Source organism: Halichoeres trimaculatus, unplaced genomic scaffold, assembly GCF_033239565.1.
Source record: "Halichoeres trimaculatus isolate MK-OKI-2021-1 unplaced genomic scaffold, fHalTri1.1 fHalTri1_scaffold_5, whole genome shotgun sequence".
In the NCBI taxonomy this organism is placed as follows: Eukaryota; Metazoa; Chordata; class Actinopteri; order Labriformes; family Labridae; genus Halichoeres; species Halichoeres trimaculatus.
Window position 1 is genome coordinate 2,738,835 of NW_027437183.1, and position 14,855 is coordinate 2,753,689.

The window sequence follows — 14,855 nt, forward strand, 5'->3', positions numbered from 1 at the left end:
TTTATCGATCCCCAGAGAGTTTACCTTTCTTAGAAACGACAAGCGTTGTGTTTAAAGATTTTCTCTCTTTTCTCCAATAAGCAGCTACAGCTACAGCTAGTGGTGCAACGGATCATCATTGATCCGTGATCCGTTCGGTTTGGCACATACGTGACTCGCAGATTGATTTCTGAAAAAAGCTGTGTGCTCGTCTGCACACATCTTTTGACGAGCAGAGAAGGGAGGTGTGCAGACATGGCAAGCGGTGGAGAGGAGGAGCATGAACGCCCCGCGACACACTGGCTATACACACCATGCCGTGCCTAAAGTGATACTCCAGGATGGAGTATCACTTTAGGCACGGCATAAAGTGCCATATTTTACTTGACCAAAAACACAAATAAACGGACTCCCACCGAAAAAATCTGATATCAGTCTGCATTCACGCTTTATTTAGAGAATTTTCAGCGCGTTACTTTCACACAAAAACACCGCTAAATAAGGCTCTAGTTCTCATCGTGGCGTAAAACGGCGCTACCTCCGCTGCAGAGCCACAGCTGGCTACGAGGTGCTCGCTGCTTAGTGTATCAGTCCGTGCGCATGGTGTGCCAGATATAAACAAACGCAGGTAGTCTGTCAGGACGAATTATACAAACACAACGTAAAGATGAGTGATTATGAGAGTGAGGACGACCTGCAGTTCACTTTGCATTCCATTCCCATATTGTTAATATCTGTTTGTTTATATCTGGTGTCTTTTTGAAAAAAATCAGAAATTATAAGCTCAGGTTTTCTTTCACTCTCCTTGTTTCAAGTAAGATGTCTTCTAATGTTCTCCTTTGAGTTCTATTTTATTAATGGTCTTTCAACCAATATTAAAAGGAGATATGCCTTTTTATGTTGCTGTTGCACTTTAAGTTGATTTTTGGTTCATTGTTAAATTATAAAGGAAGGAGATCTGCCTATTTATTGCACTTTAAATTGTTTTTCATTAATAACTATGTTATAAAGAACATATGCCTTGTGCACTACTTTTATGTATTTATTCTAAAAGTGCGTAATAAACAGACAAAACTTGTTTATTTATTTATTTATTTTTATTTTTTTGCTTTTTGTTGATCCGAGGAACGATCCGATCTTTGAGTTTTGTGATCCGTTGCACCACTAGCTACAGCTGCGGAGCTTCTCCCTCTCACTCACTCTTACAGCCTGTCGTAGTCTCACCTAGCAGCTCCAGCTGCTAACAAGCTGACACAGAGGGTAGAATTTACGTTTAAATAAATAAACAAATTTATGATGTAGGCCGAAAAAAAATGAGCTTCCCCTCCCTGACTGACCAGCAGCCACCACTGCTCTGCAGTCTGATCAGCATCTGAGGACATTCTTCATCAAGGAAAGGATTCCTCCTGTCTCCCGTGCACCACATCCTCCAGCAATGTCAGATAAGCCATTGTGTGTTTTGACCCATTGTGAGTGCGTGCCTTTTTATGCCCAACCATTACTTAATCACCTGAATAGCTGCAGGTTTTGTAGACTACAAAAAGCAGTTTTGTGCAATGATCATGTCATTAATTGTATGGCATAGTTTTGGAACACTGCACTTGTCTGCCTTATTGTTTATGTGAATGGGTTCATAATAACAGGTAAAGTTTGTGTTACAATGACAGAGCATAATTGGTTCAATGAAATAGGCTATGTGTGTGGACACCTGCCCGTGTGTGATCGTGCATTCCTCTTTCCTTTTTACCAAACATATCTGCTGTGGAATTTGTAATATCCAAGTATTTTACACAAATGTATCAGTTTCACAGCTGTCTTTATTTCATCCCTCTACTGTTGGGTTGCCAGTGTTGTTTCTGTAGTTTATGGGCATACAGCAGGATTAGAGCATCTGTGAAGGTATTCACATTCTCCCATCAAGTTTGTTTTTTAATTAATCTTTATCGTTGCTTAAAAGTAGCATACACTTTCCTTTTTGTTTATAAATGAGGCTCCTGGGTTCAGCCTCTGAAAGGGGAGGAGTTAGCAGAGAAAATGCTACAAACTGTCTGACAGCTCATCTCTCTGATTGACAAACAATAATGGTAGATCACAGAGACAGACACAGAGAATGGATTGTCTGAGTGGAGCTGGGAGCTCTCATCCTGACAGAGATCAACTCTATCCACAGCCATGATGAGCTGATGGAGAGAGGAAGGCCTTCCTGTTAGATTCAGGAGGAGCTTCAGAGCTCACACTACACCTCCAAATCACTTCCTGCAGCAGCTAACAAAGAGCTAACAATGATCAGCTGCTTCAGATGAATCAGTGAAGAAAGAAACAATAAGGATTTTGTAAATGGAAAACTGATTCAGAAACTATATTTTCAAGGTCTGACAGAAATTTGTTTTACAGTGGAGCAATACATACACGTCAGCAGAAGCCTCATCAGCAGTCTCCGTAACTCAGGTGAGTTGAAGTGTTGTGTTTTCTAAATGTTGTTGTCTGATGGTCTTCAGCTGCAGAGTTTAGTAGAAATGAACTGTGAACTCATATTTCATGAAGTGAAGGATCTGAAAGTCTGCTGCTAGATTAGAAAGAGGTGATGATAAACCATTTCAACTTATTCCTTGTGTGAATGAGCAGTGGTTCTACTCAGTCCTCCAAGCTCCTGACCCTCTCTACAGCCTAAGCCCAGATGACCCTCAGAGGGACAACTTGTTTTGGCTGCTTGTATCCCTGACCTTATTCTTTTAGTCTGAACCCGGAGCTCATGAACACAGGTTCAGACCTTGAGATACTTCAATTTCTTCTTTACAGACTGTCCTCTGCTGCCTAGACCTTGAGATCCTGTCCATGATAATCCCAGAAAGAATCAGGCACAAGGGGCAACCCTAGTGGAGGATAATATTTTTTGACTCTGTGTTGAGTATAAAGACAGTGCTTTCACTTTGGTCAGAGATCAGATAGCCTGAGTAACAACCACTGAACCCTGTAATCTCACTTAACCCCCAACAAAACCCCTAAGGGACATGATTATAGGCTTGATCCAAGTCTTAATACAACTTTTAGACTGGAAAGGCAAAATCCTATCTCATCCCACCCTATGAAGCACTACAAGGGTGAAAAGCTGCTCCATTGTCCCACAGCAGTGGACCAGCTCAAGGAACCAAAAACGTCTTTGATGATGAGGGTTTACAGCTTTTGGAATGGAAAAATGATTATTTCCATATTCCCGGTCTGACTGAGCTTTGTTTTACAGGGGGGGAACTGAGCAGCATCAGAAGGCGCATTAGTCGGATCAGAAGCAGCGTTATGTTCATGTGTGAGTGAAGTGTTGTGTTTTCTAAATGTTGTTGTCTGAAGGTCTTCAGCTGCAGAGTTTAGTAGAAATGAACTGTGAACTCATATTTCATGAAGTGAAGGATCTGAAAGTCTGCTGCTAGATTAGAAACACCTGAGATGATGATGGATTCAGTCTCTGCAGTCTGATCAGCATCTGAGGACATTCTTCATCAAGGAAAGAGTTTTTCTGACTGTTTATCATCCTGTGTTCTTTTTATTTTTCAGCTTTGTTAACAGTCCTATGTTTCTCACCTCACTTTCTGGGCAACCCAAACAAAGGTTAGTAACAGGTGCAGAAATGCACCAAGCACATATTTCAGAAAGTCAAAATAATCGTATAGAAACAACAAATAGTTTGGATTTTTATCTGAAATGTAGGAACAACCTGCAGACAGTACTGGGTTTAACCTCAAAACACGTACACATTAAAAATGCTGAAGAGTGATTTGGACCTGAAACACTGATATAAATCAGTGTGTGCAGTAGCAAGGTTCTGTATGACAAGACGACACCGACAAACTTTTTGATGAGGAGGGACTTAACAGCTTTTGTGGGTAGAAGAAAGACTCAGAAGCTACTAATTTAAGCACTGACTGAACTTTGTTTGACAGGTATCAGCAAGGGCACTGTCAGCTTGGGTGAGTTGAAGTGTTGTGTTTTCTAAATGTTGTTGTCTGATGGTCTTCAGCTGCAGAGTTTAGTAGAAATGAACTGTGAACTCATATTTCATGAAGTGAAGGATCTGAAAGTCTGCTGCTAGATTAGAAACACCAGAGATGATGATGGATTCAGACTCTCTGCAGTCTGATCAGCATCTGAGGACATTCTTCATCAAGGAAAGGGTTTCTCTAACTGTTTATCATTCTGTGTTTTTTCCCCAGATGATTTTAAGAAGGAACTTAAGCTACTTGATGCTCTTGACCTTGACATGCAACTTGGCAACCTGACTGTCGACTGTAAGTTAAAACTGGAGAAATGTAGAAATCACAGATTATAACAAAAAGGAAAGAGATCTTTCCTATGTGTCCAGACAGAAAATTAGTACAGTAACCTTTGTCATTGAGAGACTGGGCTCAGACTGAGAGGTGGACATGAGGGATATTTCACTGGTCCTCTGCCACAGTGACAAAACATCTAAACATTTTGACTTGCAGTGCTCACACAAAGACAAAGGGACAATGGGTTTTTGAGGCACTGACTGTTTGTATGAGACAGAAATTTGGTTTTGACACTGAACTCAACTGTTAAGGAGAGATATGAGCTCTTTGCAGGTGACCCATGGTGTCATGTCGATCAATCCAGGTTATTTTGAGCAAAAGCACCAAGAGTGTTATTTGCGTTTTTCTTTGCTGCTACGGCAACCTTCCCCGCCGACAACATGCTAAGTGTTCACTGCAAAGGCTGTGTGACTCTAATGGTACCGCCACACCAAACACGAATTTGCAGCGGGATTACATACAAAGTCATTGCAAAGACGTGTTGAGACGCCAATTTGCCTCAGCCGGCGTGTTTGTGCGTTTGGAGCATTCACACGTATGGGCCAAGGTTGTATTAGTTAACTAAAACGAAACTAAAAAGGAAAACTAAAATTTAAAATACATTGCAGTTAACTCAAACTAATAAAAACTAGAAAAGAAAACAAAAATGATACGTACATTAAAACTGTATCTTGTGTTCACAAAACTAACTCTAACTAAAATGATAGAAAAAATGCCCTTAGTTTTAGTTTCTGACAATGTTAATAGCCTTTAGGATTTAAATTAATCCGACACATTTTCCCAACCAATTTTACGACAGTTTTAGGCAGTTGTCAGCTCCGTACAGCACCATCATAGTGACGTACTGGGCCGTGCTTGTTTACTGCACTGACTGGCTGTGATCTGTGCTGCAACGAAATGTAGTGGAGCAACGAATTAGAGCATCTGTAATAGTTTAATTGTTACAGAGTCCAAGTTTTTATTTATTAAAGCTCATATTATATTGTTTTTTCATAACTTATGTTAATTTTATTTAATTTAATTTATGTTAACATTATTTTATATAATTGATGCCTATATATTTTTTATACTAAGTTTATATTGTTTTCATGTGTTTAAGGCAGCAGCCAACAGTTCAGTATCAGCACTGACTGAGCAGTGAGCACTATGTTGAACTGGAAAATAAACAGATGACAAAATATTTACTCTGACCTTTTTGAATCCTGCACCTGTTTAATAAGGTATGAAAAAACTAAAACTGAACTAAAACTAAACTAAAACTAAACTAAAACTAAGCCTTGTTGCAAAAATGAAAACTAAATAAAAACTAGAATGCCCGCTCTAAAACTAACTAAAACTAAACTGTAACGACAAATCCAAAACTATTATAACCTTGGTTTGGGCGGCAGACGTGAATTTGCTCGAGTTGAAAAAATTGAACTTTTGACGGGAATTCGGGTGAAGGCTTGCCGCAGGCGCCAATCAGCGATGACATTCCCCCACGATGTCATTGATTCGGTGACATTGGGGGAGCGTTCACGCGTTTGGGCGGTAGACGCGAATTCGCTCAAGTTCAAAATATTCCCCCACGACGTCATTGATTTAATGACGTTGGGGGGCAACTGCCACTTGCTCCGACTCCAACCCCGCTGGGAGATGGAGGAGAAAACAATCTGTGCGGTGTGACATTATCCAGAGTTGTACAATATGAAGTATGTACTCGATAGAGACCTGACCTGAAAAAAAAGGAGCAGGCTTGGGTGAAAGTCTCTGAGGAGACAGGTTTTGAATGTAAGTTCTATAAACATTCGTTCCCAGCTGGATCTGCTGCACGGGCTATCACTGAGTCCGACTGTGTTTTCCTCAGTGGAGTTTTGAGCCTGATAGAGAGGAGGGAGGAGCGGGGCAGGGGCAGAGCCAGGGAAAAGATGGAAGTTCTCTGTGCTCCTCTCTTTCCCCCACCCCTTCATTATCCCCAGGGAGACCTCCGGGAACATGGGTCGGGGGGTTGGGGAAAAGATTGCAGGGAACAGCCAGGCAGGGCCAGTGGAGGTGGATTACCAGGGAGAGGCAGCAGGCATTGATTGTGATCTCCAAAGCTTTCACACACTCTCCTGTCATGATGAAACCACAGCTCATTGTTTTTCAGATGCTCTTTTGGGCTTTCCGTCTTCAAATGAACGGGCTCTCTACTCCGCATGCGCAGTACCGCGCAAACGCGCGTTCGCCCCTCAGCTTGTCAAGAGACTCAGGCGTTCACGCGGCACGTGACAGGCGGTTCACACAAATAAATTTGCGAGTTTGCGTTTGGTGTGGCCGCACCATTACACTGTTATGTGCCACTAATGTTTTGTTTCTGTTTTATCTTGAGGCCGTCGTAACATACACACATACACTCAAGCAGGGGTTACAAACCCTAAAAAGGATATCAGCAGATTCTAATGCCGCGGCCACACCAAACGCGAACACGCCAATTTATTTATTTGCCTGTCACGCGCCGCGTGAACGCCCGATTCTCGCCACTGGACTTTTTTGACAAGCTGAGGCGCGAACACATGAACGCGCCGTACTGCGCATGCGGAGTAGAGAGCTCGTTCATTTGAAGACGGAAAGCCCAAAAGAGCATCTGAAAAACAATGAGCTGTGGTTTCCAAAGCATGACAGGAGAGTGTGTGAAAGCTTTGGAGATAACAATCAATGTCTGCTGCCTCTCCCTGGTAATCCACCTCCACTGGCCCTGCCTGGCTGTTCCCTGCGATCTTATCCCCAACCCCCCGACCCATGTTCCCGGAGGTCTCCCTGGGGATAATGAAGGGGTGGAGGAAAGAGAGGAGCACAGAGAACTTCCATCCTTTCCCTTGCTCTGCCCCTGCCCCGCTCCTCCCTCCTCTCTATCAGGCTCAAAACTCCGCTGAGGAAAACACAGTCGGACTCAGTGATAGCCCGTGCAGGCAAATCCAGCTGGGAATGAATGTTTACAGAACTTAGCCTCAAAACCTGTCTCCTCAGAGACTTTCACCCAAGCCTGCTCCTGTTTTTCCGGTCTCTGTAGAGTACACACGTCGTATCGTATAACTCTGGATGATGACACACCACACAGATTGTTTTCTCCTCCATCTGGCGGAGTTGGAGCCGGAGCAGGCGGCAGTTGCCCCCCAACGTCATTAAATCATTGACGTCGTGGGGGAATATTTTGAACTTGAGCGAATTCGCGTCTACCGCCCAAACGCGTGAACGCTCCAAACTCGCCGCGCGAATCGCGCCAAACGCGCGAATCGCACCCCCCGAGGCGAATCGGCAGCTAAACGCGTCTTTGCATTGACTTTGTATGTAATCGCGCCGCAAATTCGCGTTTGGTGTGGCCGCACCATAAGAGGATTTAAATCACGACACTGACAGCAATCTCGCCATAGAATTCCAACAAATTGAACACTACTACAACATTCAATTTCCCTACCCATAATCACAGACACCTTCTGGATCTGGTCTGCTCCACTATAACTCAGCTCTGTAACCGCAACCTCCATATCTCAGACCATCTTTCTGTTATTATAGACATCAGCATCCCAAATCCCATCTGAAGAGATACATGCTCTATATCCTTCAGGAACCTCAAGTCTGCCCCCCCTCTGCCTTATTAGTCTCCATCCCCATTTAAATATTTACACTTCCTCCTCCCTCATCCGACAACTCTACCAATCTTGTATATTACTTCAACAAACCCCTCACCTTTTGTCTGGACCAACCTGCTCCCATCAAACCAAAACCGTATTTTTCACACACTCTGCCTCCTGGTACACCCCTGAACTTTAATAAATGAAATCCCACAAGCGACAACTTGAAAGACTTCAGGAAAAAAGGGCAAAATCTAAAACGTAATCACCACCTCCCCTCCTCCACCTACTTCCTCATCCATGTCCCCACTGCTTACTTTTCAGCCTCTGTCACAGTTTTCACCTCTGTCTACTGTACAACTCCCTAAACTTATATCAGGAACAAAAAGCTGCATCCTTGATCCTTTTCCCTCCACTATTATCGAAACACAGCTAAGGCATGTTGATCATTCAGTGCATGAACAAATGTGCTGAACACATTAAATACATGTGACACTTCTTTCCTGGTAGCTCTGCTAATGGCTGCACCTGAATGAATTGGATTTTAATTTCAGGTTGTTAGCAATCATTGGATAGCAGAGCTAACATTAGAATCACACAATTTCACACACTTTCAACATTTCTTCCTCACTTTCCAATTTTTCTGCAGACAGAGTGATGATGCATTGGCTTATAAAAGGAAGTTTAATCCGCTATCAAGCTGTGTTGGAAGCGCAAAATGGAAAGTGTGACTTCTTGACTGGATTTGGCCCGTTTAAGCACAGCATCCATGTAGATATGCCAGCGTTAGCCATAAGGCTAAGTTTCATCTGTAGCCCCTGGCAGGCCAGAGCAGAGCTCATTACATTAGAAAAGGATACAAGGATACTTTCTGTTGTCCGTACGCAGGATTTATAAACGAGGCCCCTGGAATGAGAGAGTGCATCACCAAAATGACAGGAAGCACTGAAGTCATTATGACTAGTCAGTCAATAAAACCCCAATCTAGACTGACAAGATGTGTCGCTGTCATTATGAGTGCTTGTTTAAGAAGAATGATCTTTAAGAAATGATGGAAATGTTCTACAATGAAAGGTTTTTCACTGATTTCTAATAGTTTTTTTTGTTTTTCAGATTTTTCAAAGGAAAACTCTGAACTACTTAATGCTCTTGATCTTCAGATACTTCAAAACATCTTCAATGGCAAACGTAAGTAACAGCTGGAGAAATTTTCAGAGCACAGATTCTGAGAGAAGAAAGAGATCTTTCCTAGCTCAGCATCTGAGAGTTTTTCTGTTGGTGTGATGTGTAGAAAGAGTGGTGCAGACAGCTCTGGGTTCAGCCTCTGAAAGGGGAGGAGTTAGCAGAGAAAATGCTACAAACTGTCTGACAGCTCATCTCTCTGATTTTATAGAGGGATTACTTGTTTATCCGCTGTGGATGCGTGCACATTTTGACTGCAGAAGCGCTAAGGGAAACAATAGTTTGTCAAAAGACATAAGGGAGTCATCCAACAAAAACACATATTTCTAACTTGATATCACCACTTTGACGGATAGTAAACACCTCCCAGCTTCGTGAAAAAGCAGAGAGTGGATAGAAGAGATCAGCAAGTGGACAGATAGTCAGGTCCCGTTTACACAACGTTTTATCTGACAACACTAAAACGCAGTGAAAAAAATCTGGGTTTACATAGAAACGCTGAGGGACTGAAAACGCTGTAGTAATCATGCCAGACCTGCAGGTGGTGCTATAGCTGTCTTGTCCAGAAGCAGCTTTTGGTAGATCTCCACTGACGTAGAGTTGAGCTGATCATCTGATGAACTGGTGAATGCTAAGAGCAGAAGTGGAGCAACAGATGCTCATTTTGTTAAAGACAGTCACAGATTGAGCAGATTGAGCAGCACAAGCTCAACACGGTAGATTGTGACGCTCGTAACAATGGGACTGTTGTACTGTTGTATGTGCTTGCGCAAAGCAGAGTGTGACGTCAGCGTTTCCACTGAAAACGCTGGCTTACTGTTTACACGACAACAGTGTCGGCAGTGAAAAGAAAAAATCCACCCTGGAGGCTCTCTAGGTTGGCCAAAATGCCATTTCCATGTAAACGCAAGGTTGAAACGCAACTGAACTGTTGTGTTTCAACCGAACACCGTTGTCATGTAAACAGTCCCCTTTGTGGACAGATATTCAGAGGACAGAAAGCAGAGAAAGCGTGTACCCAGAGAGAAGTTTAAAGACTTACGTCTCACTCGATGCTCATAACTGCATTATCAGTGGACATTTACCAGACTGTGACAGACCAGGACGTAAACATGTGCCAATAAATCAGAAACCCTCCTAGAGAAAAAAAGCACACAGACTGCTGAATCTGAGACCTGGTTCATAATAACAGAACCAGAAAACTACGTCCAGAAAACTTCACCAAATTTGAAAAATGTTAATAATGTTGATGTTTTTCAGGGTTAATATTACCACTGGTTAATAGTGTGGTAATGTACTATAGTTTTATTTTAATCATTAAATCTGTTTTTGTTAATCATAGAGAGCTTGAGAAGCACGAGAACTAGAGCCTTATTTAGCGGTGTTTTTGTGTGAAAGTAACGTGCTGAAAATTCTCTAAATAAAGTGTGAATGCAGACCGATATCAGATTTTTTTGGTGGGAGTCTGTTTATTTGTGTTTTTGGTCAAGTAAAATATGGGCCCGTCTGAGTGCAGAGGAAACCGGCAGAGGAGCAGGGAGGGGGTGTTTGGTGCGAGCGCTCTGGGCTTCTGCTGCACAAAAACACTGCTGTAGGGGTAATTTCTGCCCTAAACCTTGTGAAAGGACCCAACTTGTTCCATCCCGGAGAATCACTTTAATGCCCTGACAGTGGCAATAAGCTTTAATTTTGTATTTTCATTTTGTTAATTTGATTTGCACTAAATATGTGATTTAACTATAACTGTACAACAAGTACTGATTTAGTGTTTGCATGACAGATGTTATGGCACTTTCGTTCATATGGCAGAACATTCCAATAAAAGTGCACTATACACTGGTTTTGAATTCATTATTTGATTTTGAATTTACAATGCAATTAATTACGATTAATCAGGGAAATCATGCGATTAATTACAATTAAAAGTTATTGCCCAGCCCTGATATATATATATATGTATATATATGTATATATATATATATATATATATATATATATATATATATATATATATATATATATATATATATATAAATATATATATATATATATATATATATATATATAAATATATATATATATATATATATATATATATATATATGTTTTTTATGCAGTGTGTCAAACAAACTAATCGTGTATCAGGCTGCTTGCCTGTATTTTTCTACCAACATTATTACATTTTAACATGTTTCACTTTTTATCTCCCACAGGTCGACTGGATATCCATACATACCTCAGAAGCAGCTATGAACTCATCCCTCCCAACAGTAAGTCTGAGTCAGATCTATTCTGTGGTGTTTGTTTCTGAGTTTTGTTGGAGCGTCTGCCTCTGCTCTGATTGTCTTCCTACAAATCAAACTCATGAAGCAGTGTAGATCCAGTCTGTGTGAACTTTGTGCCATTCAGCAGAACATCCACTGCATTAACACCTGTCTGATGATGATTTAGTTACTGATGAAGAGACCAGGATAAAGGCCTTTGCACACCAATAATGTAAATAAACAGCACGAAATTGTGAAAAATATTGAGGTGAATTTTGACACGCCTGTCTATGCACATCAGGAGTAAACTCGTCCAAAGTCTTTATAACAGGGATGGGAACTGATTTTCAAATATCAGAATTGTCAGTAACATTAAAAAAATCAACTAGTTAATTTGACGATGGCTTTGTCCTGTTTGAGACAGATCGTGGTTGTATGCAGGGCGCCGGAGCTTTTACGTGTCATTTTCTCAAAAAGCAGGTCAAGCAGGACAGGAAGTTGTGCATGGAAACCATCCAAATTGCCCCAAGATTTTCAAAATAAAACAAACTGTGTCCAAACCAGATCATATTTACCTTCACTACAGCAACAAACTATGAAAATGAACGGAGTCAGACCAGGAGTCAATAGGTTAGAAGGTTTACAGCCAAAACAAGGAGAGGAAACATTCAAACATGGATCTGGAACTGAGGAACAATGGGACTGTTGTACTGTCTACAATGTCAACAATCAGTGTTTTGATTGAGTACAGATGTGTACTCGTCGCAAGCGATACTCTGGAAAAATCGACCTCGGACTGCTGGTGTGAAAGCTTGCTTTGAAAAACAGTAAGTTTGAAAGAATAAATAATGTGCGAAATATTGAAAAATACACATCTGGTGTGCAAAGGGCTTTAGATCTGATCTAAGGAAAAAGGTTTTAGTGTCCATGTAATCTGTGTTCACCTCTTATCCCTCTCTTACTATTTTCTCTCTCTTGTTGCTGCATCTCTTTAAACTCTGTTAGCAGTAGCTTTAAAACCTGTTTCCTAATGTTTAACTGAACTAAAACTACTTGGTTTGCAGATCGTGAAAACAAAGTACATTTAAGGAAACAAATAAAATGAATTAAAGTCACTGCTGACTTTTCAAGTTAAAATTAGTCAACTACAGTCGTTATCTCATCATTTATGTTTGAACACAGCTCACATGTAATCCTTTCTTAATTCAGTGATTTTCTTTCAGTGTCTGAACCACAGGTGGTTGAGCTGGAAAAAATCTGGTCTGAGTGGAGTTCAGTGGTGAGCCAAATGTTTGAAGGTTTTGAGTTTGACCCTGAGGAAGACCCATCTGACTGACAGGAAGTGAGAGGACTGATGAAGAAGAATAATAATAATAAACTTTATTTATATAGCACTTTTAAAAACATTTGTTTACAAAGTGCTTTGACACCAACAGTAGCATTAAAAAAAGAAGGTGAAATAAAATCAAAGAACAATGAAAGACAAACACAAAGGCAGAATGAAATAAAGAGTCACAAAGAACAAAGAACACAAACACAAAACACACACATAACACAAAGAACTTAGACCCCAGAAGAAGGCACAACAGACCACTAGCTATAGACACAGAGGAGGCCCTGACCTCACAGGGCTGGAGACACGACACACCAAGGCACAGCAAAACACAAGGGCAACTGCACCCTGATGGTGTTAGGTGACTAGTGACTCCAGCCCCATAAATCAAGGGCCCCCTCCATAAATCATAAGAACCCAGACAATACAGGAACACTGCTACATAAAGTGAGACCGTGAGGACCAGTAAGATCAAGTAAGCTAAAAAAAAAAAAAGAAGAAGAAACTGTCCTTGCACTGTAAAAACAAGTTGGGAGAACTCAAACCTTTAAGGCAACAAACTTCAAGAAAATTTTGAGTTAACCTCATAAAATCAAATTTTTAAATTTTGCTTCCGAGTTTGCTGAACTTCAATTTTTGATTCTTGTTTACTCAAAGTTGAAGTAACTTTTGTTTTCATGTAGCAGTAGCTTAAAACTTAACTCTCATTCACTATCCACAAGTTGCAGTTAATAAGTAATTTCACACTATACCAAAATGTATTCTTTACTTCAAGAGTTATATGTGTTACTTATAATTTTACATTATGAAAAAAATCATTACTTTGATTTACTTACTGTAAATTAACTCATTAACTTTTCATCTTGGAAAAATATATTCCATCAAATATATAAATAATTACAGATGCAATGTACATAAACTATTTGTTTTATTTGAACTAAGGGTAGCTGTTGGCATGTCAGAAAAATCTGGAAGGATTATATCTTCTTCGACACCAGAGAGACTCAGACACTATCATGAGCTGCAGCATCATCATCTTCTAGTGAGGACACCCACAGTGGGACCATTTCTCTGATTCCCTTCTGGGTCAGTGGTCTTTTAATGACACGCAGAAAAAAACAAACATATATCAACATTTTTGTATTTACACAATTTGGTTTTTACATTGAGTTGCCAATCAGTCATAACCTGACACACCAGACGGACAGTTTCATATATCCGCCACGGAAATATTTCACGAGTCCATCTGGGTAGCAGCTCTTCAGATTTGTTTTCAAAGGCGTACTATACATACTATTAATTTACTATTAAGGGTGAGAAGTGTTCACCATTACACACTTAACTTTTTGACCACCAGCTGAGAAATCAAAGTGCTCTGTTTTTTCCAAACTTGCAGTGTAAACACACTAATGCACTAAAAACAGGAAGTGTACAGAAGTAGGGGATATTGGGACCCAGCCACAGACACTGCAGAGCTCATGAGAGCGTCATCATTCTCTGATATGAAGTAAAGTGAAGTATCGACTGAGTGCTGAGGGAAGTGTATTTTACTCTGTTGGGGGTTATTTTTAAACTGTGAGCACAAAGAGCTGTTTGTGCTTTGATGTAATCTTTGTTTTCATTATTTGTTTCAGCACCTCAGAGTCTTTGTACTTGTTGATGTGACTTTATCCTCTTCTTTCTCAGTAATCACACAAATATATTCAACACCTCAAACCTTTGTCATTGCACAGACTCTATGTTTTATTATATTGTGCTGTAATTGTGTTTTTTGTAATGCCAAAAAAAACAATAAAAGTTTTGAAAATTCTCCCCTCTCTTCTGTAAGATCCAGATCATAAACACTCACAGAAAATGTCAGATTAAAGCTCCTGTGAGGATTTTTAGCAGGGGTCTTTTTATACTTTTATATAGTTGCCTGTTTATAATCATGGTTTCAAATGGGATTATCAGCACCAAAATAGGTCCTTGGTCAGGTTGGATTTTCCTTGGAGAACATGAATCCATTTGTAGACCAACAGTCCCAATGGAAACACTACCCTAGTTGATAAACTTAAACATTTATTGCTGAACTTTCGTTTTTATGGAACATCTGGATCAGTCTTTGTCTTTAAGCAGCAGAGATCAATTAGTCAGGTTGCTTAGGTCAATATGTGGGATAAGGACAGAGATTTGTAACACT

At 40.6% G+C, this 14,855-nt stretch overlaps 1 protein-coding gene across 1 annotated transcript in view; it reads left to right on the forward strand.

The window, feature by feature from the left end:
* Positions 1 to 14,400, forward strand: part of LOC141790016 (uncharacterized) — a 33,343-nt gene extending 18,943 nt beyond the window's left edge. The window contains exons 11-18 of the mRNA XM_074669646.1: positions 2,374 to 2,427; positions 3,221 to 3,283; positions 3,529 to 3,582; positions 3,915 to 3,941; positions 4,185 to 4,259; positions 9,008 to 9,076; positions 11,290 to 11,346; positions 12,564 to 14,400. Of these exons, the coding sequence (XP_074525747.1) occupies positions 2,374 to 2,427; positions 3,221 to 3,283; positions 3,529 to 3,582; positions 3,915 to 3,941; positions 4,185 to 4,259; positions 9,008 to 9,076; positions 11,290 to 11,346; positions 12,564 to 12,676 (512 nt within the window). The 3' untranslated portion in view covers positions 12,677 to 14,400. The remainder of the gene's footprint in view (positions 1 to 2,373; positions 2,428 to 3,220; positions 3,284 to 3,528; positions 3,583 to 3,914; positions 3,942 to 4,184; positions 4,260 to 9,007; positions 9,077 to 11,289; positions 11,347 to 12,563) is intronic.
* Positions 14,401 to 14,855: the final 455 nt, after the last annotated feature.